At 41.5% G+C, this 25325-nt stretch overlaps 1 protein-coding gene across 1 annotated transcript; it reads right to left on the bottom strand.

The window, feature by feature from the left end:
- Positions 1-1201: 1201 nt before the first annotated feature.
- On the bottom strand, positions 1202-24341 carry LOC308080628 (sodium/hydrogen exchanger 2-like). Its single transcript, XM_080422525.1, has 13 exons — positions 23645-24341; positions 22086-22411; positions 20123-20260; positions 14314-14564; positions 13425-13642; positions 8482-8681; positions 7517-7606; positions 7267-7337; positions 6852-7019; positions 6318-6429; positions 6075-6191; positions 4307-4388; positions 1202-3670 (listed from the first exon to the last, which is right to left on the bottom strand). The coding sequence occupies exons 1-13, from the start codon at positions 23916-23918 to the stop codon at positions 3225-3227; spliced, it is 2493 nt and encodes an 830-aa protein (XP_080278651.1). The 5' UTR covers positions 23919-24341; the 3' UTR covers positions 1202-3224.
- Between the last annotated feature and the right edge of the window lie 984 nt (positions 24342-25325).

Raw genomic sequence — 25325 nt, 5'->3', positions numbered from 1 at the left:
TTGTGGGTTGCGCTAATTTTTTTTTGGGCTTGTTTCTAAAGTGTAGTTGCTTATTTGGGCTTGTTTCCTAAATGTTTAAACCAGTGATTCTCACACCTTAACCTCAGTAAAACGAATACAAGAACCGCTGGGGGGCGAGTGGTCCGCGAAACAAAAGGGGGCGAGTGTTTTGGGGCGAGCGTTCCAGTTACCGCCACAATGAGCATTTGCTGTTTATTTGAAAATAGCAGATCTACAAGCTCACAAGTCACAACGCGTTGTGAGGTTAAGTTTAGGAATAAGGTTAGGGTTAGGCATAGTTTTACCAGGAATAAGGTTAGGTTTAGGCATAGTTTTACCAGGAATAAGGTTAGGCATAGTTTTACCAGGAATAAGGTTAGGTTTAGGCATAGCTTTACCAGGAATAAGGTTAGGGTTAGGCATAGTTTTACCAGGAATAAGGTTAGGTTTAGGCATAGTTTTACTGAGGTTACATTTAGGAATACCTGGTGGCGACCGTGTCGAGGTCGCCGGATTTGACCCGGGGTGAGCGTGTTTTGGGCAGAGCGTTCTTGTATTCATTGTGGCCTCTATGGTCGCTTCTTTTAGGCTTGTTTTCATAGACCTGGTTGCTTGTTTCTCTCGCAAAATATGGCAACACTGGTGTTCCATCTTCCATTTAACGAGCACATCTATCGCTGGCTGAGGAGGACACACAAGTGCTATTAAACTGAGGAGATAATGGCGAGGTTGCTGTTGTTCATTTCCTACCCTTTCACTTTCTCACCGTCCGTTTCCTTTCTCTCCCTCTCCCTCTCGTTCTCCTTACAGTTCTGTTTTCTCTCTCTGTCTCTTGTGAGTGAAATCTAAAAAGAAAAACAATTATAATCTAAAAACTGAGGCAAGCCACAGTTCCACCCGAAAGACTGGTCTGACTAGCTTCATACAACTCCCTGGAAATGTGCCTTTCTCTCAATTTCTATTGGTTTCCAACCATTAGACACAGCATGACAGGCTCTGGCCCACCGTGCTGCATAGAACTGCACTTTTATGTTTTACATATATTCCTTTAAAGCAAAGACATTTATTTTTGGGAGTTTTTGTGGTACTTTTTTAATTCATACTTCGTTTGGCAATATTGTGTGCTGAAAATATAGCTGATCTACAAGCCCACGACGCTTCGTCGTGACGCGATGTCTTGTGAGCTTGAATATCTGTTATGTTTGGCACGCAACCAAGTATAAATCAGGCTAAATCTACGATCGAGGGGCCAATTATTTCTCCAAACAGGAAGAAGTAGTCGTGTAATAAAATTACATTGATGGCAACTCTCAGATCATATGTTGTGTATAGTACGGCTGTGATTGTCATAAAACATGTATTATTTTATGCTTGCGACATCATGTATACGTGTCCAAAACATAATGTTTTTATTTATTATGAATAAATACATTCCTCCCTCGTTCACATTTGCACAGTTAAGAAAAAAGCGTATCTTTTCCCTGGTCAAATATAGTATATTTTTGGCTGGAAAACTTTTCAGGATTCAAATAAAATAAATATCAAAAGTAGAAGATCTACTTTGAGCTTGCAGATCTGCTACGTTTGATGCTTTTGTGTGACGCTGTAGTATATGATCAAGTAGGGCATTAATTTCCAAAAAAAAAACACAAAGTTAAAATATGGCGATAAGAGGTTTCTGCCCGACAGCAACCATATGTATTTACAGGAATACAAAGCAGGAGCGTCGATTCTTATGTTGAATAGAACGTAATAAAACCAGACAGGCAGGCAGGCAGGCAATAACGACGTGTCAGTCTATGATGTCAGTCACCTATGACATCACTTCTATGACGTCAGCGCTGTGACATCAGTCATCTCCACATTTGGACAAAGTTTCAGCAGTGACTCCCCAGTATGATGTCTTTCACTATGTAACTTTCCTCTTCAACCGCGGATCTGAACCCGGTTTCCTGTGCATGTGTTTACCATTGAGCTAATAGAGCCTGCCCGCTTGCTCAGGGGATAAATTGAATCTTGACCTTCAGATCAAAATTTGTGTCAGATTCTGTGGCTAGGTGAGAGACATGACCTTTGACGCGATCTAAATGTCTCAATAGAAGAGCAGGGAGACAAAATACAAACACCCCAATTGTATTAATTATATTAATAATATTAATATTGTATTAACATACTCTACCGTACAGATTGGACATTTTATTCATTAAAAGAAAGTTACATGGTGCCGCTTTAAATATTTTTAAGTATAAAACCTATACAGTATGTGAAAAAATACATTACATTTGCTTCCTTGGCGCTATACTGGCAGCGTGCACAAGGAGAAACATGGCACTGATCAGTCCAGTGGTTGGCAAGACGGACAGAGACACATACAGAGTGACAGACAGACCCTCTTCTAGACGACTCGGCCCCTACGGTGCCATGCCGTAAAAAAGACGCACGCGCACACACCCTAGTGGTGTAAAGTAACTAAGTACATTTACTCAAGTACTGTACTTAAGTATGATTTTGAAGTATTTTTACTTTACTGGAGCATTTCCAATTTTCAGTACTTTTACTTTTACTCCACTCTGTCTCAGAGGCAAATATTGTACTTTTACTCCACTACAATTTGAAAGCTTTAGTTACTAGTTACCTTGTAGATTTTGATTATTATTACAAAACATGCATTAACCACTTCAGCCCTATATACATTTCAGGCATTTGGAAATAGACGATCTAATGCGATGCGAGGCATTGTGAGCTTGTAGATCTGCTATTTTCAAAGAATATATATACATTTCATACATATGTCATCACAAAACTTGTGCTATGGGACATTCTGCATAATGAGTACTTTCTACTTTAAGCACATTTTGATACCAATACTTTTACTCAAGTAAATTTTGAATTCCGGACTTTTACTTGTAACAGAGTATTTCTACATTGCAGTATTGATACTTTTACTTGTAAAAAATGTGAGTACTTTTTCCACCACTGACGCACGCACGCACGCCACGCACGCGCACACGCACGCACGCACGCACGCACGCACGCACGCACGCACGCCATGCACGCGCACACACACGCCCACATTATAGTGTGTGTGTGCATCCACACCACTTGCATGGACCTGCACATCGCCCACCATTGCATCATCATGTCACGTGGGCCGTTGATGATATTAAAAAAAAGAGACATTCAGTCACTGTTGTTGTGCAACAAAACAAACACACAACAGCCTCTCAGGGCCTGTGATGTGAACGGCCAGACCCCTGTGACGATGAGCGTCTAAGTAAGGGGTCCCCTCCTGCCCCCCGGTTGTCCCCCCTGGGGGGGTCCTGGTGGTCCGGCGCCCTCCAAGAGGAGGGTGGTGGCAGAGGGGGAGGTCTGACCGCCTCGTCCCCTCCCCCTCCTTCTCCTCCTCCCGTCTGGTCTGGGCCTCTGCCGCCCCCTCCTCCTCCTCCTCCTCCCACTGACCGGTCGGAGAGCCGTCTCCTGGGAGCGGGCACCGGCGCCTTCCTGCCCCCCGTGGCGCCCCCCGGGTCCGGCACCACCTCCCTGATGGTGTCCAGCCTCCTCGGGGGGGCCAGGGAGCGCGAGGAGAAGGAGGAGCGGGGAGACGGATTAGAGTCGCCGGGCCCGGGCCGGAGGCGTTCCGACGGACGGTCCACTTGGTCAGCGTCTTGGTCTGTGTGAGGATGGAGAGGATGAGTTAGAGCAGTTGGCTCTTGGTTGCATGCTGAAAATAGACGATCTACAAGCAGTTGACACTTGGTTGCATGCTGAAAATAGACGATCTACAAGCAGTTGACACTTGGTTGCATGCTGAAAATAGACGATCTACAAGCTCACAACGCGTCGCAGCGCGATGCGTTGTGAGCTTGTAGATCTGCTATTTTCATAGCGCAACAGCTGAGCACAACCGAGCATAAAATTACTTTCTTTTAGTTCTTACTGGATCTTCTCCACTAGTCCATCCATATAACATTTTAGTCTAGTATTTATTTGTTGACACGATTGTCAATATATTTAGTTTTAGTCATCATAGCTTAGTTTTTATTTAGTTTTCGTCAGTAAAAAAAATAAAAAAATCATCATAGTTTTAGTCGACGAAATCAACACTGATTAATTGGGTTCAGTACACGACCTTTCTAGGGAATCAGGTTATGTCTAAATCTTGGCATTTACTGAATTGTGTTCATTTAGTAAATAATTTTGTGTTGCGTCTCGCCTGGACCTATTCGTTATCACTTTGACTCCCATTGCCACCGAAGCCATGTCATTTATGTACATGTGTGAACAAGAAAAACAAGACCAAACTCACCATGAGAGGATCCTCTGAGAGGGAAGGCAGACTCCAGATCTCCGCCGGGCTGAAGAGAGTAGTACTTCTGAGATTTTGCCCTCTGGGATAAAAAAAGGTCAACGGTCAAACATTGTTCCGGGTCAAATTTTCGATGTTCAGACATGTTCCTGTGCCATCAAGAGCATGGTGTATACACACTCCCGATTTGCTCACAGACGATGATCATTTTCAAATCTGTTTGAAATGTATCCGGATGATTACACATCACTACTGTCCGACTGGGACGGCAGCTGAGGCTTGTCGACGTGGCAAGAACACAAAATGTCTATATGACGTGTCTCGTCTTCCAAGATATAATCAGAAACGGTTTGTCATGTTAATAATCTTAATAAAATCCTGTAGTGTGTGATGTGCCATTCTTTTTTAAATCTTGCATGTTTTCCTGTAGTGTGTGATGCAACCAGATGTCCAAATTTTTAAAAAAAACATCCATTTGCTATGGGGGGATTCCCAGAAGGCAGAGGGGACAGGAACTGCCCGAATGGGAGCCAGCAGTACTGTGGCCCTGTGGGGGGCCTCAGGACTGGACTGGAGTAGGAAACCACTGATCTGAATCTATTTACATCATGGAGGCATGTGTCACTAGCACCATCTAGTGGGGGAAGTTCTGAAAGAACACCACTATCAACATTACTGTATTATTTGAAAGGAATAGATTCCTATTCTACCAGGTAGTCCATTGAATGCATCTGGTATTATTAAAGGTAGGGTGATATTTTTTTGTTAAAACAAAATGTTTTATGTTAAAAGAATAAAGCACTATATTCTGATAGTAATCATTGCTATAGACTATAGGGTGTTAACAGGGGTCTCCCTGTCGAGCCAATCACTTCCAAATTCACATGTTTAATCTGTATCCTGACTTGAAAATGCATTATCTGAGCTGGAGAGACATGGAGACTCCTATTACTGAACAAACTCTATAGCAATGAGTACAGAATATTGAGCTATTTAACACTGTTACTGAACAAACACTCTATAGCAATGATTACTATCAGAATATAGAGTTATTTAGCATTTATTTTAACCAAAGAAAATCACTTACCCTACCTTTTAAGCTATGCATCTGGTTTATTTATGACCAGAGTTGGGGGGCCCTTGGATTTGGAGATGAGACCCACTGATGTTCTTAAAAAGGCTACACCAACACCAACAACTGTGTAATCAACGAGCCAATATTTCTCATAAAATCTCACCCTAAACAGTAAAAAGTTGCATCAACTTCTCTGTGACTTGGCCAAGTCATAGCATGTAACATTTACCACATAATGATCATTCTAGGGTGATACAGGATGTTGAATCTCCCAAAAGTATTTAATGTAGCATCACAATAGTTTTACATGGATACTTTATCCATGTATATGTTGGCTATTCAAAAATAGCAGATATACAAGCTCACAGCGCGTCACATTGTGCTGCGAGCTTGTACATCTACTATTTTTGATTTTTGGGGGGGGAAATATTATTATTTACAGTATATAAATATAAATTAGATCTAGTTTTTTACACAAATCTTCTCTTCTGGGGGTCCCTGGCACAAAACATTTTCAGATGGGGGTCCACAGGCAAATACATATCAATTCAGGGGGTCCTTGACATGAAAAAGATTGAGAACCACTTAATCAAATGACAATACATCACTCACAACACAACGTCTAATGTCTTAAACTTGGAGGTATGTTGCCATGCTCCAAACCACTGTCCCTCTCCATTCACAATCACTTACAGAGTCACGGACGCTTCCGGAGCGGAGGCTTCTCCTGATGCTGGGGTGTCGGCGAATCAGGATCTCCCTGGCTTTACTGTTGTCGGGCAGGTTGTGTCTGGTGCTGTAAGCAATCGTCTGGGGAACATAAACATGGTCAGACTCAGGAGGGAGTACATAACATTGCATTGCCCACTGCTATTGTCTCCCTTACAGTAGCCTGGTATCGTTCTGGTCATTACGTCCCATACTCATCAGACTCACCTTCTGACGGATGTTGTACATGTTATTGGCCAGGATGTCGTGCATATTTCTTATGTCGGCCGCCTTCTTGGGTCTTGCGGAGTCCTTTTTCGCAGCGTGCTTCTTCTCATCACTGGCAGGAGAGAGAGAGAGGAGGGATTAGTAATGGCCAAGTTCAATAGCCTGTTCAAAACGGTGTCCCTTTGAGCAAGGCACTGACAAGTTCCCTGTTCAACTATTCTAAAGTCATTGGGGACACTAGCATAATTGCCTCTGTCGGGTGGAAACCTCATATGTCCAAAACTGTTATTTTCAGGATTCAAATTCAAAAGTATCAAAAATAGCAGATCGACAAGCTCGAAACGCGTCGCTTTGCGCTGTGTTTCGAGCTTGTAGATCTGCTATTCTTGATTATTTTCTGAGACGCTGTAGTAGGGCATTAATTTACAAAAAAAACAAGTTAAAATATGGAGATAAGAGGTTTCTGCCCGACAACAACAGCGATATTGTAAATGTTCCAGAGTGGCACAATGACTTGCAGCCAGTTGTACTTACTGCAGTGAGACAAGAGAGGGCGCTGCGCTGATGTCTCCCACCCTGGTGTCCAGCAGCTCTATGGCGTTCTGCAGCTCCAGCTTCTTGTAGAGAGACACGATGCTGGACTCTGACTTGCTGTCCCGGATCAGGATGAACCTCAGCACATTGTCATTGAACTTCTTAAACCTGAAAGAGAGAGAGAGAGATGTTTTCATCATTTTGAATTTTTTAACACAAATCTTCTCTTCTGGGGGTCCGTGGTACAAAACATTTTCAGATGGGGGATATATATATATATATATATATATATACAGTATATATATATATATATATATATACAGTATATATATATATATATATATCAATTTGGGGGTCCTTTTGGGGGTCCAAAGTTTGATAATAACAGATAACATAAAGAGTGTAAAGTGTTTACTTGTCTTTCCAGTAGTAATGACTCCACTGTCCACACAGGTCCTCAATGCCAGATATGGTGTGTTCTATCAGCTACACACACACACACACACACACACACACACACACACACACACACACACACACACACACACACACACACACACACACACACACACACACACACACACACACACACAGGGGTCAACTTTGGACTACATGACAGAGAGATGAGTGAATGAGAAGCAGAAAACAAAGTGAACTGTACACACCCTGTTATGAATCTCCATGTTGATGGATCTCATTTCCTTGTTGGTCGTTCGTAGGTTCATGTACTCGATGATAGGACGAAGACTGATGCCCTGTAACATTACAAATCAATATTTAATGGAGTAGTTCACCCCAAAAAATACTTAAATTTCACACCCCATGAAGCATTGCATTCATGGAGATTCTTTAGTTTTTCGCGCATTCCGAAGCCAATAATTTGATGACCAGCGGAAAGATGCAAATGTATCCAGAAGGAGACTCAAAGTAGACTCTTTGAGTCTCCGCTGGTCATCAAATTATACTCTCAGGAATGCGACAAAAAAAAAACAATCTCTATGAATTCAATGCTTCATGGGGTGTGTGTAATTGATAGCGACACTGTCGTACGACAACGTTTAACATAGGGCATTCATTTATGGAAACACACGTACACAAACTGTGGATATTCAAGAATAGATGCTCTTCAAGCTCACAACGGTGCAATGTGTTGTGAGCTTGTAGATCTACTATTTTTTAAAACACCTGAAAAATCTTGAAAAAATCTGAATAATTCAGATTTTTTATTTTTTAAGATTTTTGACTAATCTTCTCTTATGGGACTCTTATGGCACAACATATTTTCAGATCGGGGGCTTAAGGCCAAATACATATAAATTCAGGGGTCCTTGATATCAGTGGTGTAAAGTAACTGAGTACATTTACTCAAGTACTGTACTGTACTGCGACGCGTTGTGAGCTTGTAGATCTGCTATGTTCAAATTGTTAGTACTTTTACTTTTGGTACTTTAAGTACATTTTGATACCAATACTTTTGCACTTTTACTCAAGTAAATTTTGAATTCCGGCCTTTTACTTGTAACAGAGTACTTCTACATTGCAGTATCGATACTTCTACTTAAGTAAAACATTTGGGTACTTTTTTCCACCACTGCTTGATATGATGAAACCTGGCCGTATGCAGTGATACCTGTATGAAGACGGTGAAGATGATGAGGGCGATGGAGGCGGTGACAAACAGCTCTTTCCTGTTGATGTTGCCGGGCAGGGTGAAGGCCAGGGCGAAGCAGATGGCTCCTCGCAGGCCACCGTAGGCCAGGCCAAACTGGTCCTTGTAGGTGAAGGAGATGGTTTTGAACGGGTTAATGATCTGGGTCAGCACCAGAACTCCTGGAGGAGGCAGAGGAGAGGAGAGGGTTTAGAGGAATTGTTGTATATGATCCATTGATCAGACAGGAAAATCACTATTCCCTAACTATTCCCTAAGTGCAAGAAGAACAAGGATCCAGTTTGAAAGAGGGTTTGTCCACAGAAATGTATTTATTTCCATAGACGTTGACATCTGCATTGCCAATCACAGAGTGTAACTCAAATCACCAAAACATCATACTTTATACAGACAGACATTTGAAATAGGACCTCCTCTCTGTCCTCCGTCTTGACCACTCACAAACAAGCTTTTAGAAACAAAAGGCTTCTTGGCCAGCCCCTCTCAGTCATCACAAGGAATTAGCATCCGCCTAGTTTTAAACATGTGACAATTTACTTTAACCCTTATCTATAAAACTATACTTTTACACAAGCTCATATTATGAAATCTTTGTTTAACATCTTATTAACTTCAAATTAAGTCCACACACATTATACATTCACAATTGCAAACAGCAGTTAGAAATACAATGAATCAACAAAGTTGCAGTTACTTTAAGACTGAATATTTTCCTTAAATGACATTTCTCTTTGTTAACAACACAAGTCATAGTTGTCAAGACTTTAATCATTTTAACTACATACTGCAGACCTAAGACTGAAGAATAATAAAAGTGTATATATTTTACTGTCATCTTGACCTGGCTTCCAACCATTCACTACACATATCCTTTCTGTATCTGATCGGCCCAGGAAGGAACAATGATTACTCTGATTAGTTTAAATGAATACAAAAGACTTCTTCTGATAATCAAAACAAGACAGAGGGTGTCAATGCCTCTGAACCATGAAACAAAAGGTTTATCAAAGTGACTGTTGTGCCTCTCACCTCCTACAATGGCCAGGAACTCTGAACTGATTACATTACAGCTGAGCCCACACTAAGTTGGGTGAAATCTCTCTCTGGCTTACATTATTTGACGGTCAAAACTCAGTCCTAAATACAAACCTTGTTTTACCAATTAAATGGAAAATCATAGAAATATGCTTGAAATGATACTTTAGTCCTGGATATACCATAGAATCAACAGTTATTGTCACAGGTTTATGTGTAAAGATCAGTGGTGGAAAGTAACTAAGTACATGCACTTATAGTACCGTACTTAAGTTACAATTTTGAGGTATTTGTACTTTACTTGAGTATTTCCAATTTCCAATGCTTTTACTTCTACTCCACTACATCTCAGAGTACTTTTACTTGTTACTAATTGCAGTGGAGTACTTTTACTCCACTACAATTATTTGAACACTTTAGTTACTAGTTACTTGGCAGATTTTGATTATTGTTACAAAACATACACTAACCACTTCAGCCCTATAAACATTTTGTCCATTTGAAAATAGCCGATCTATACAAGAAGCTTGTATAGATCGGCTATTTTCAAAAGATTGTCATACATTTGAAAACTTGAAATGGGACATTCTTCATAATAAGTAGGCAGGAAGTGGGAACGTCTTAGTGGACACTAAATGGAGATATCAGCAGTAGGCTTTAATACATTATAAAGTGTGACTACCTACCCTCCTTCAAAACCGACATAAAAGAGCACCTGTGTGCAATTTGCAACTGGACCTAGACAATTAAGTCTTCTAGCTTGCCAAAAGAAATGACCACCCCACTATTTTCTGTAAATATACTTTTACTGCTCCTAATATTGATGATCTCTTGAATAGTATTCTTTATATGTCTTGATGAATTGAGTACACAGGACCACAATGGAAACAAGCCCTCAGTGCTTTTTTTTTTGTGTTATCCTTTTAGCGTTATTGTATAATCGTACCGCTGTACTTTTTGCAAACTTTTAATAATGTATTCAATCAATCAAAACAAACAAACAGACAGACAGACAGACAGACAGACAGACAGACAGACAGACAGACAGACAGACAGACATGGGAGGCAGACAGACAGGCAGGCATGGGGAGCTGGCAGACAGACAGACAGGCAGGCATGGGGAGCTGTCTGTCTGTCTGTCTGTCTTAACACAGAAAACATTCATTCATATTAATTAAAATAATTCATTCATTCATAGTAGTTCTATTATATTATATAACTACTAGTTTACTTCACAACCATTCATTTAAAGTTACTTTTACTCTTTTTTACTCTTAAAACGGTGTTGCGCTCCAAAAATAGCCGATCTACAATCGGATGCAACGAGTTGTGGGATTGTAGATCTGCTGTTTTCATCATTGTCTTCGTCACTCAGAAAGGACAACGGCTCCGTGTCGCCCTCCTGTGGTTCATCTTTACCACCACACCCTGAGCTTTGAGTTGCACTGTAAGGCAAAATGCATTAAAAAGTGGATAATAGCGCCCTCTGGTGGTTGATCTACTAAGTATATGTCGCATCGGCTTTATTTATTGTTATCGTTAATTTAACTTTATAATAACTGGTGTTTTTATTCTTGTAATAAAACGACTGGTGATTATTTAACACGGCTGTTGGATTCATATTATTTTGAAAGAAAAGCGGAAAAGGTTGAGTGACGTTAGACTTTTGACACGTAACTTGACGCGTAATAATGCTTTTATTCTGTAATGCTTCCGCCGGAAGTGTCCGGAAGAGCTTTCGCCTTTTGGCAACATTTGACTTGACTCACTGTGTTTACATCTGGTAGCATGTTAGCCTGCTAGCTAGCTCCTCAAATGATGTAAAACGTCCTGCATTTGTTGTAAAACTGTTCTTCATTTCAATGAATCCAACAGTGTTAAATAATCACCACTCGTTGTATTACAAGAATACAAACACCAGTTATTATAAAGTTAAATTAACGATAACAATAAATAAAGCCGATGCGACATGTACTTAGATCTAGCTGTAGTATACAACCCTCGTAGACGTAAATAAAGGTGCTTACCGCCGAGCCCCAAATGTTAACTGGGTCTACGGGGTAGTAGTGTAATGTAATAATCCATATCTTTCAATAAAGAAGTGTTTTAATGCCGTCTGTGGCCGAACGCCATTTTGTCACCCTCGTTTACTTCCTGTTTACATTTAGTGTAATTCCGGGTTCCACCGGATGCGCCCCGTCACTACCCGTCACTACCGCCCATTGGGAACTTCCGACAGAATCGGCCACAGACGGCATTAAAACACTTCTTTATTGAAAGATATGGATTATTACATTACACTACTACCCCGTAGACCCAGTTAACATTTGGGACTCGGCGGTAAGCACCTTTATTTTCATTTTGTACAATGTTTGGAGTGTCTACGGGGCATAGTGCAGAAAGTCCAGGTCACTATGGGAAGTGCACCCTACAACTCTCGTAGATTGAAAACGTCAGAATCATAAATACGTCTACGAGGGTTGTATACTACAGCTAACTTAGATCCACCACCAGAGGACGCTATTATCCACTTTTAATGCATTTTGCCTCACAATGCAACTCAAAGCTCAGGGTGTGGTGGTAAAGATGAACCACAGGAGGGCGACACGGAGCCGTTGTCCTTTCTGAGTGACAAAGAAGAGAAACCAATGATGAAAACAATAGCAGATCTACAAGGATGTGGGCTTGTAGATCCGCTATTTTTAACACCATCTTACGACGGTGCATACATTTATCTGAGGAAAAGTGACTTTAAAGTAAACTAGTAGTTATATAATATAATAGAACTACTAATTAATTAATAATTTGAATGAATTATGAATGAATGTTTTCTGTGTTAGATGTCTGCCAGACAGACAGACAGACAGACAGACAGACAGACAGACAGACAGACAGACAGAGAGTCTAGTCTGTCTGTCTGTCTGTCTGTCTGTCTGTCTGTCTGTCTGTCTGTCTGTCACAAAAAAAGCCCTGAGTACTTTTACTTTTGGTACTTTAAGTCCATTTTGACGCCAATACTTTTATTCTTTTACTTAAGTAAATTTTTAATTCCGGACTTTTACTTGTAACAGAGTATTTCTACATTGCAGTATTTATACTTTTACTTAAGTAAAACGTTTAAGTACTTTTTCCACCACCAGTAAAGATGTGGGTGCATTTTTTTTTCTGTGCATGCTCCATCATTTTGTAGTTTTTGTGAGAACTACAAAGGCAGAGGTAGAGCGAGAGCAGGAGAGAAAATAAAAACCGGGTAGAAACATTTCAAATCAATACATACATATCGTTATGTTGGGCAGAAATATTTGAACTTTTTTTTTCTTTTTCGTAAATTAACGCCCTACTTGATCATACTACAGCGCAGGGACGTGCTGGGCCCCTAACAGACGACGTCACACTGGTTGCAAGCATCATACGGCGCAAGCGTCAAACCCATTCTGTCAGGTCTCGCTAGGGCGCGCAGCACTAGCCAACACACAAGAGGGGGTCGGGGTGTGCTGAAACCAGCGCACCCCGAAACAACAGGTTGAGAATTGATTGCATGAAACAATCACCTGTGCATCCAGTCTCAATGTTGGTAAACAAATAATTGGTCTATTCAGCCTGGGAATCTCAGATAGAGGCCCGTAGGGCGCACGGCCAAAGGCTGCGCGCCTACATTCTTTTAGCTCCGGACGTGCGGCGAGGTCCCAAATACTAACCGATGAGTGGTATTTTCATTTATAATAAAAATATACAATTTTATTATTTATAATAAAAATATACAATGAAAATGTTTAAATAATGATAAAATACTGGAGGTAATGAAGCTAATCATCTGGGGACCTCCCCCCACCCCTCCTCCTCCCCTTCCTCCTCCTCCCCCTCCTCACCCAGGAACCTCCAGACGAAGGCGAACAGCAGCGTGAACAGGATGTAGGCCCAGTTCCACTCGTGCTCCGTGGTGACGGTGACCACGCCCAGGAAGAAGAAGACCAGCGTCTCGGAGATGGAGGCCAGCATCTTGACCACGTGGCGGATGGTGGTGCAGGACCGCTGGGCCACGTTCTCCTCCACGTAGTACTTCATGGTGAGGGCACAGACCACGATGCTGCAGGGGGAGGAGGAGGCATGCAGGAGGGTCACAATTTTTACGTACCCACTAAAGGGATATTTCACTTTAAAAAAAAAAAAGTCATTTTATCGTCTACTCAGGCTTTTGGTAGCACCCGGACAGTTTTTAAGTTGCTTGATTCAGTATTTAGATATTTATTATCAGACACGCCCCCTTCCTATACAAACCCACTGTAACTTCAAATCCATTTTAACCATGTTAGATTAATCGGAAACGCCCGTCCTCGGTTCTGGTGACTCATCCTGCCCTCCTAATACGTGATTGTGTGTTTAAATCGATTACTCTTTTAATTTTATTTATTTATTTATTATTTGCTTTGTTATTGTATTTGATTGTTTTAATTTTTCAAAAACAAGGTCTCCTCACGTATGGACAATGTCAGTCACCAGAACCAAGGACGGGTGTTTCTGATTATAACATGGTTAGATTAATGTTGTATGTTGTAATCTTGTATTGTTGTAATGTTGTTGTAAAATGTGTTGCTTTTAAATGTGAAAATTATTTAAAAAAACAGTAAAGTGCAGTAAAGTAAAAGTACCTCAAAACTGTACTTAAGTACAGTACTTGATTAAATGTACTTAGTTACTTTCCACCACTGGTTGCTTGTTTCTCTCGGAAAATCTGGCAAACGGTGTTTTTCCACTCACGCCATGATGCTGGAGATCATGAACAGCTCTGCCACCAGGTAGGCCAGGTAGCTGTAGAGGAAGACGAACAGCGGCTCGATCTGCCGCACGTTGTTGGTGAAGCGCGTGGTGAAGGCCGCCAGGAAGCCGAACAGGAAGCCGAAGAGCACGCCGCCCACGCCCACCACGAAGAAGCGCGCCACGCCCAGGAAGACGTCGGGCGACTCCACCACGGGCATGTCCGCCACGAAGATGAACATGTTGTACAGGACCTGGAGAGAGAGGAGAGGAACATGAGAAGATGATGATGGTCGTCAGTGGTGTAAAGTAACTAAGTACATTTACTCAAGTACTGTACTTTTTGAGAACTTTTTACTTTACTGGAGTATTTCCCATTTTTTATACTTTTACTTCTACTCCACTACATCTCATGGCAAATATTGTACTTCTTCCAATTCTATTCAGAAAGCCATACCAATGTGCCAATTACACCTCCCGCTCTGATCTCTTATCTAATGCACCAAAAACAAAAAATCCAAGTCGGGCTTGTTTCTGTACTGAATATAACCACTGTGCTTCACAAATCAAAAATATACTCAACAGACACTGGCATGTGCTCCAAACAGAGACATAATATGTGAAGGACCTCTGCAAATCCCCACCCCTTGTTGCATTTAGGAGAGCACCCACAATCAAAGGTACAGTCATGTACAAAAATATGGTTCAAAAGAAGACCACATGGCTGACAACAACTGGAATGTATAGATGTGGTAACTGTGCCTGTTGCAACAACACAACAGACAAGAAAGCATTCAATCATCCCCACACTGGAAGGAAGATTCCTATTCCTGAATTTATCAATTGCAAATCGACACATGTGATTTGCATGCTGTTATGTCCCTGTGGTCTAGCATACGTAGGACAAACTAAACGACCCCTCAAACAAAGAATATCAGAGCACAAAACTGCAATCCGTACAGGAAATATGGACTATGCAATTGCAAAACATTATGCTGAAGCAAATCATGGTTCACCCTCTTCATTAAAATTCTGTGGGATTGAGAAAATTGTGATGCCTATTTTTTTTTGGGGGAGGGGGGGGGTGATATTCTAAAGAAACTGGCCCAGAGAGAAATGCAGTGGATATACACATTCAACACTATGACACCCAATGGACTTAATGACGATTATAGCTTAAAATGCTTTTTGGGTCTTTGATGCCCCTGCACTGTTTATTGGTTGTGTTACTTTGTTACTTTATGATATATGCCTCAAATTACCTGTAATTGCCTGTGTTCTTGCATACAAGTGATTGGACCTTGGTGATTGACTTGAGATTTCAGCTGTAGGTGAATTCTGACCTTTTGTATAAAGTGAGTTGAATCTATGTGATATGAATGCTCTGAGGAAGGCTCATAGCCGAAACGCGTAAGCGTTCATTTTATTGGCGTGCCAATAAAAATGTGAGTACTTTGTCCTCCATTTAATTGACATTTTTGGATGTGCTACCATTTTGGGACTTTTTTTTTTTAATTCCTTCTTTCGAATTGTACTTTTACTCGACTCCAATTATTTGAAAACTGTAGTTACTAGTTACTTTGCAGATATAAATCATTACATTATAAAACACACATTAACCACTTCAGCCCTATTTTATAACTAGGCTATTTTCAAACATTTTAGTGCTTTTACTTTTGGTACTTTAAGTACATTTTGATGAATACTTTTGTACTTTTACTCAAGTAAATGTTTAATTCCGGACTTTAACTTGTAACAGAGTACCTCCACATTGCAGTGTTGATACTTTTACTTAGGTAAACATTTGAGTACTTGCAGAGTGCAGATCTACGGCAATATTCACTATTTATGCACGGAAAAGTTTGTGAACCCTTGCTCTAACAGACCTGCAAAATACACATAACACACATGCACAAATGGATCACACACACACACACACACACACACACACACACACACACACACACACACACACACACACACACACACACACACACACACACACACACACACACACACACACACCAGGGGAATACACACACACTAACAGAAACTAGTTCAACATTCTCACAGAGCAGGTTAGACTGGAGTCCGACAATGTGAAGCATTCTGACTGATCTGATGGTTGAAACTACATTTACACTGAACTCAGAGCTGGGGATACGACACTGTAAACTCCTCAGTGTTCATTTAACCCATTAACCCATTAACCCATGAATACCTGGAACGCATCTGCGTAACCACTTTAACTTTTTTTAAATCTTGAAAATGTGTGCAAATCTTTGAACATATTTTCTTTTTTAAAGGGAATTTTTTTTACTCAAATCTTTGCTTCTGGGGTCCCTGGAACAGCATATTTTGAGATGGGGGCCAAATACATATCATTTTGCGGGTCCTTGACATGAACAAGTTTGAGAACCACTGATATAGAAACATAAGTTTAAAAAAAATAAATAATAACTGTTAGGATTTAGAATACATTTGGTAGAATCCCCAGAAGCAAAGATTTGAGTTAAAACATTTTGCTTTAAAAAAAATATATATATATTTAAAGATTTGCACACATTTTCACGATAAAAAAAAAAATAGCAGATCTACAAGCTTTTTCTGAAAATACTTACTGCATGTTGCTATAATCAGTGGTGCTCAAACCTTTTCATGTCAAGGACCCCCAAAATGATATGTATTTGGCCGCAGACCGCCATCTCAAAATATGTTGTTCCAGGGACCCCCAGAAGCAAAGATTTGAGTTAAAAATGATCGCTTTAAAAATATATATATATATTCAAAGATTTGCAAAACAATTCACGTTTTTTTTTTCTCAAAAATAGCAGATCTACAATCTACAAGCACAGAGTTGTAGATCTTCTATTTTTTAATAGCCAAAGAAATCAAAAATGACACAGATGCGTTCCCGGTCTTAATGGGTTAACTCTGACAGTTTTTCGCCTGTAAGTAAGGTATGTAAATATGGTCACCTTACTTACAGGTCAAAAACCGAGACCCTAAATCACTTAAATCTTTTTTTTTTAACACTGTGTCAGATGTAAGAAGGGGGATCTCCAAGGAAAAATGGTTGGGAACCACTGATTTGGATAATTTTACTACCTGAAAATACCTCATATATTTTCATCTATTGGCAAATCTAAATGACGTTAAATTAAATCAAATATTTCACGATTGATGATGTGCAAGTATATATTGCAGCCATACAGTATACTAATCCATAATGGATTGCTCATGCATAAATACAGTTGTAAATTGTAGCTTGAAATGTAACTAGAAAAAGTGCTCCTCGGAGCACAGGTCTCCGCCAGGTCAGGTAGGTTATTGTGGCCTCCTGGTGGCGCTATAATAGGCCAATGTGAAAAGGTGCCATTTCTTCTTAGGCCTTTCACGGCAATCGGACACTGCATTCATCATTTGAGCCATTTTGTTCCAAAAATGTGTTTTGCTAAATCAGACGTGCTGGTGGCGCCATAACAGGCCAATGTGAAAAGGGTGGCATTTCTTCCTCGGCCTAGTGGGAATGTGCGTGCAAAACTTGCTGCGTTCATGATTTGAGGCATTTTGTTCAAAACGAACCAATCCTGCAAACTTTGGAAGCCAATCATGGCAATCAGGATGGAATATGGGAAATCGGACCGATCCATGTTGACCAGTGTTGCTATGCTCATTTGGGAAGTGCTTGCACTGTATTTTAATGACGTGACGCGCACGTCGCTTAACACCTACACTATAGGTCACACAATGGACAATTGATATGCATCTAGGCTAATTCCTATGTTAATGTACCTGGCGTGAGTCGGGAGCCTTTGTAAACTTTGTTGAAGTGTGAATTTAAAGTAGTTTTACATCTATGCGTGTGCCTGCGCTTGCTCCTGGTCAAATAGGTTCCGGCACGCCGTGCAAGGCCGTCCAGTGAGCATTGCACCCCTGATGTTGACCACATGACTATAGAGATACTGTGTACCGATTTGTGTGATGTTTGGACAAAATCTCTAGGAGTAGTATCAACATTTTTTTTTTGCACAAATCGGCCTCCTGGTAGCGCTATAACAGGCCAATCTGAAAAATTCGGGCCAGAGGTTCTGAATTGGTGTGTGCACAGTTGCGCAGTGACCAGGCCAACGGTGCCGGAGATTAGCTGCTCACAGACAGAAGGACACACACACAGACACACGGACAGGGTGCAAAACATACTCTCTAGAGACAATAACAACAACTTAAGTGATCTTGAAATATTTGAAGGTGTTGTCATATTATCAGACATTACAGTACATGATCTTTGAATGGTATGAAGTTCAAATGATGGTTTTGTGTGGAGGGAGAATGATGACAAAAGTATATTACACTATTAGGTAATTTATCAATCTGTGGTTATTATCAGTCATGCTATTAGCCTACTGTCCAATGTAGTAGGATACTACATTATACGATAGTATATTATAGTATTTACATTCACATTTTCACGTTGTCAGCTTGTAGATCAGCTAACTTCGACACTGTCTGGCGCACCTCCAAGTAGGCTATACTGTAAATCACCATTAAACAACAAGTGAAAGCCAAGGCCCCTGAGGTGTAACCGGGCCCTGTGACTGAAACTCCGGCAGAACAAAGACAGGCGGATTAGGTCTGTGTGCCTGGAGAGAGACACCCACCCACGTCCCCTTCGGCTGTATACCTGGGAAACAGGACCGACCGGGGAGAGGGGACATAAAACAGTGTTTGCCATTTCAAAGGAAAGCGCCTACTTTTGACACACAGGACGCACCTTTGTTTTTTGTTTTTGTATCCACTTGAACCCCGGCATCCCTATTCTGGGGGGGGACATTTTGCCAAAAATAGCTGTTCTACCAGCTACAAGATGTTTGATGACCCAGGTCCGTTTGAAGAAGAATAGAGGATTTCCGTTGTCCAGTGTATTAGTCTACTTTCTAATCAGTGGTGTAAAGTAACTAAGTAAATGTACTCAAGTACTGTGGGTCGGCAGTGGCTCAGGGGTAGAGTGGCCGGTAGAGGGGCCGGATGGCAACCGCTAGGTTCCCAGTTCGATCCCGGACTCCCCCAGGGTTAGTGTCGAAGTGTCCTTGAGCAAGACGCTGAACCCCTAATTGCTCCCGATGAGCAGGTTGGTGCCTTGCATGGTTTCCTCCGCCATCGGTGTGTGAATGTGTGTGTGAATGGGTGAATGTAATGCACAATCTATGTAAAGCACTTTGGATAAAAGCGCTATATAAATGCACCATTTACTGTACTTAAGTAAATTATTGAGGTATTTTTTACTTTACTGGAGTATTTCCAATCTTCATTACTTTTACTTCTACTCCACTACAATTATTTGAACACCTTAGTTACTAGTTACTTTGTAGATTTTGATTATTATTACAAAACATTTAATTAACCACTTCAGCCCTATATACATTTAGGCCATTTGAAAATAGCCGATCTACAAGCTCACAATGCGTCGCAATGCAACGCACTGTGAACTTGTAGATCTGCAATTTTCAAAAGATTTGTATACATTTCAAAACTTGTGAAATGGGACATTCTGCATAACGAGTACTTTTACTTTTGGTCATTTAAGTACATTTTGATGCCAATACTTTTGTACTTTAATTTGTACTTAATACTTAAGTACATTTTTAATTCCAGATTTTTCCTTGTAACAGAGTATTTCTACATTGCGGTATTGATACTTTTACTGAAGTACAAAATGTTAGTACTTTTTCCACCACTGCACGCACACGCACGCACGCACGCACGCACGCACACACACACACACACACACACCTCTCCAGCGCTCACTCACCACAGTGACGGCGTCGTTGAAAAGGCCCTCTCCGAATATGACGATGTACAGCTGCTCGTTGACTCCCACGTCCTCGAACACGCTGAGCGCTGCCACGGGGTCCACCGCAGCGATGATGGACGCGAACAGCAAGTTATCCTGAACAAAAAACAATGAAAATTCAATTCAATTCAATCTTTATTTCAGACTCAAGGTCCATATCACATACAAAATGACAAAATACACAACGATAAACCTGCAAAACAAACGAAAAACATAAAATCAGCTAGCCACACATGTGCTCACAGTCTGTAGAGGCTGTTGCGCCAATGTCTCCAAATCATGGAAGAGAACCGAGTACAGCTCTTCACAGGGTTAATTAAAATCGTGATAACATGATTGTCAGACTCTTCTAGCCGACATATGAATTTGTACATTCAATTTCTTAAAAGCGCTTGACAGGTAGGTACCCCCAGGTTAACAGACAGATGGCTGGCACTGTGCCATCTTGGTACCCTCACCAGCAACCGTAAGGCATCGTTGTATGCAACCTTTAGTTTTTGCATGCTGCTAGCCTTGCAGTTACTCCACAGGTGAGCCGTATACAACGGTGTACCGAAAGCACTTGTGAAATTTCCGCATTAGTATGTTTGCCTGAGCATACAGTTTGCAGCGTTGTCTTTGTCATATGTGAGATCATCAGAGATATAATGTCCAAGGTATTTAATCTCACTGCACACAAGAAGAATGTTGCTACTGAGAATAAAATGAGGGAATACAGCCTTTTTATCCTCTTTACTTCGCACAGTCAAGATGCTACTCTTCTTGGCGTTACCTATCCTAATATTAAAATCAATGCCATACTGGGAGCAAATCCTCAGAAGCTGTTGTAAGCCTGCACTGTGCAGGGAAAAGATGATTAAATCATCCGCATACATAAGGTGAAAAGAAAAGAAAAGAAAACATGAGGCTAAGGAACAATAAAATAAATATACAGCTGATGGTTATGCCTAATTCTTATCAATTCGTATCCCACGGCGTGTATCACAGTGAAAATATCAGATCTAGGCTACTTGTAGATCCGACATTTTTGGCATGGGACACTGTTGTTCCAATAATGCAGTAGTTCTCAACCTTTTTCGTGCCAAGGACCCCTAAATTGATATATATTTGGACCCGTCTGAAAATGTTTTGTGCCAGGGACCCCCAGAAGAGAAGAGTTATGTAAAAAAAACTAAAGAATTCAAACACTTTAAAGATCTTTCACAAATGTTCAAATATAGCAGATCTACAAGCTCGCAGCTGGGCATCTGCTATTTTTGAATGGCCAACATATAAATAGATCAAGTGGATAAAATGGTTGTGCTGCGATATTAACACGTTTTGCTATAGCGTCCCATTATTTATATTTTTATTTTATTATCTTTCAGAGAGACTTCGGGTCAATTCAATTTAAAGTGTGTGCAGCCTACTAACTGATTAACAGTGTCCTTGAGCAAAAACACTTAGCCCCAGATAGGGCTCTGAAACCTTGTCAGAGGTGTTAACCAGCAACCTACCCCTAGGGCTGGACGCTATAAACACTAGAGAAAGTAGAAGGTAGGAATTTCAATTTGCCCTACGGTATGGATAGGGCTCAAAATTGTACTTAAATAACCCATTGATACCTGGAACGCATCTGTGTCACTTTAGATGTCTTTGGCTATTCAAAAATAGCAGATATACAAGCTCATAGCGCGGCACCGAGTGCCGCGCTACGAGCTTGTAGATCTGCTATTTTTGAAAAACCGTAAAAAAAAATTTTTTTATATTTTTTTCAAAAATCTGTTAGGATTTAGAAAACATTTTAAGAATCGGACTCAGGTCTCAATGGGTTAAGTACAGTACTTGAGTAAATGTACTTAGTTGCTTTACACCACTGACCACTATAAATAACTCCGGGAGCAGGGAGTGAACACTTTACACATCATCGTCAAACCGGTACCTGCAGGCTGATGTCCTGGACGCCGAACACCTCGATCTGGCAGATGGCGTAGAGGGACAGGCCGATGCCGATGCTGTTCCACAGCGTGCCCACCACGGCGAACCACACCACCGTGCCCACGTTCTCGAAGAAGGCCCGCGTGGGCATGAAGTAGCCGTTCTCCAGCACGATGAGCGGCAGCATGTAGAGGAAGAAGATGTTGGAGTCCAGCATGGCCGGGGGCTCCTCCTTGACCGCGTGCATGATGCCCCCCACGATCAGGCCGATGGAGATGAGCAGACACGACTCCGGGATCCAGATGGTGATCTTATGGTAGACGTGGAAACCTTTTTGGCGGGGAGGGGAGGGGAGGGGAGGGGAGGGGAGGAGAGGAGAGGAGAGGAGAGGAGAGGAGAGGAGAGGACCAGCCATGTTAAGGGGAGGGGAGGAGAGGAGAGGAGAGGAGAGGAGAGGAGAGGAGAGGAGAGGAGAGGAGAGGAGAGGAGAGGAGAGGAGAGGAGAGGACCAGCCATGTTAAGGGGAGGGGAGGGGAGGAGAGGAGAGGAGAGGAGAGGAGAGGAGAGGAGAGGAGAGGAGAGGAGAGGAGAGGAGAGGAGAGGAGAGGAGAGGAGAGGAGAGGAGAGGACCAGCCATGTTAAGGGGAGGGGAGGAGAGGGGAGGAGAGGAGAGGAGAGGAGAGGAGAGGAGAGGAGAGGAGAGGAGAGGAGAGGACCAGCCATGTTAAGGGGAGGGGAGGGGAGGGGAGGAGAGGAGAGGAGAGGAGAGGAGAGGAGAGGAGAGGAGAGGAGAGGAGAGGAGAGGAGAGGAGAGGAGAGGAGAGGAGAGGAGAGGAGAGGACCAGCCATGTTAAGGGGAGGGGAGGAGAGGGGAGGAGAGGAGAGGAGAGGAGAGGAGAGGAGAGGAGAGGAGAGGAGAGGAGAGGAGAGGAGAGGAGAGGAGAGGAGAGGAGAGGAGAGGACCAGCCATGTTAAGGGGAGGGGAGGGGAGGGGAGGAGAGGAGAGGAGAGGAGAGGAGAGGAGAGGAGAGGAGAGGAGAGGAGAGGAGAGGAGAGGAGAGGAGAGGAGAGGAGAGGAGAGGAGAGGAGAGGAGAGGAGTTTAGATTTTGGCTATATATATATATATATACATATATCAACATACGTATACGAAAACACTTAGGATTTAGAACAGTGGTTCTCAAAAATAGCAGATTCACAAACATCATGTACATCTGCTATTTAAAAAAAGAATTAAAGCATTTTTTAAAACTCTTCGTCCCTGCATTAAACATTTTCAGATGGGGGGGGGGGGGTTCACAGCCAAAAACATATAATTTTGTGGGTCTTTGGCACGAAACAGTTTGAGAACTACTGATCATCCTGCACCCTGACCTATATTCATTACAAAAAACCTGTCAATAAAAGTCTTGAAATTGTGTTGTTATCTGACAAAAAGTATTTGATAACTTTAGTTACTAGTTACTTTGTAGATTTTGCATTTCTACATTGCAGTATTGATACTTTTACTTAAGTCAAACATTCAAGTACTTTTTCCCCACCACTGCCTGCTGTATACATACCAATTTTTGCAAAGGACGCCAGCAGGATCCACAGCGTGAACTCAAAGGGAACCTGGACGCGGAGGTAGTCCATGGTGAACACAGGGAGGTTGGCCTTCTCCTCGTTGGGGAAGGCCTGGGGAGCATCCTGGATGGGCTTCACAGGGATCGCCACCACGTGTGTGACCTCTGTGGGGGTCACGCTCCGTCTGACCTCGCATCTCGCCCCCACGCAGCAGCACAACAACAGGACGACCGCGCAAAAAGCTGCGCTCCCCCTTTTCCGTGAAATCATCCTCTTCGTGTCCACAGGCGTTGTCAAAGTAAAAAAAAGTCAACTATTGGCCTTTATGAGGCATTATTTTAAATAGGTTATGTGTAACAGTGAAAACGATTCTTTTTTTTTCCTCAGCTCCAAGAGACCTATAAGATTAGTTAATTACTCTGATAATTACCTCATAATTCTACTGTAGACGTAATACAATTTACAATCTACAATCTACAATCTACAATCTACAATCTACAATCTACAATTTAGGCATCTATTCAGAGTGACTCACAGTAAGCAGTAATACATGAAATGCATAGAAATAGTAATCTATAGGATCATAGATAAACCATACTTCTGTGTGGTCACTCCGTGCCGATTCCTTCAGTCCCAGTCCATGTGAAGAACCATTCAAAATGACATTGCAGAATTGTGTGAATAAGCTCTTGTCCTTAAGCACTCCCATATACCTGTAACACTAGTTGCAGTTTTGGTGGTTGTGGACTAACCTGATTGTCACCTTCATGCCTGTGTGTGTGTGTGTGTGTGTGTGTGTGTGTGTGTGTGTGTGTGTGTGTGTGTGTGTGTGTGTGTGTGTGTGTGTGTGTGTGTGTGTGTGTGTGTGTGTGTGCCTTGCCCACTGGGGGAGGAGTCCAGACAGGAGTGGGAGTGGCTTCTGGTAAAATATCAAGGCCAAGAGTACAGTAGCTTACATTGTACTGCTGTATTGTTAATAGTGGTGGAAAGTAACTAAGTACATGTACTCAAGTACTGTACTTACATACAAATTTGAGGAATCTTTACTTTACTGGAGTATTTTCAAATGTCAGTACTTTTACTTCTACTCCACTACATCTCAGAGACAAATATTGTAATTTTACTCCACTATAATTATTTGAAAACTTTAGTTACTAGTTACTTTGCAGATATAAAATATTATATTATAAAACAAAAGTAACCACTTCAGCCCTATTTTATATAGAGCTATTTGAAAATAGCCGATCTACAAGCTCACAACGCGTCACATCGCAACGCAATGGTATTGATACTTTTACTTAAAGGGCAAGACCACTTTGGTAGAGGTTTGGGTTGTGTAGTTACCTTGCCATGATGTAACTCCAAAGGTGGACAAGAAATTAAAAATAGTTGCTCCATTGATTAGAAATTGATAATTCAAAATATGTGCCTCATTGACTTACATTGTACAGTAAAACAGCTCTCAAAGTCACTATTTTTTAGCACATAAACGAACGCAAACAAAGTTGATTCAGACAATATAGAACATCACAAAACCCAGTACTCTTTTTTTAAAATACAAATTTCAACTTCCTGTAGATTTTGCTGCTTTTATGTAGAATAAAACTGGAGTGGACTGGATCCGGATATACAAATAGTAAAATCAGCAGGAAGTTGACATTTTTATTTTAGAAAAAC

This window comes from Gymnoscopelus braueri, assembly GCF_963280865.1.
Source record: "Gymnoscopelus braueri genome assembly, chromosome: 24".
NCBI classification, from domain to species: domain Eukaryota; kingdom Metazoa; phylum Chordata; class Actinopteri; order Myctophiformes; family Myctophidae; genus Gymnoscopelus; species Gymnoscopelus braueri.
The sequence above is the reverse complement of the archived record's forward strand: the minus strand, read 5'-3'. Positions and strand labels throughout refer to the sequence as shown.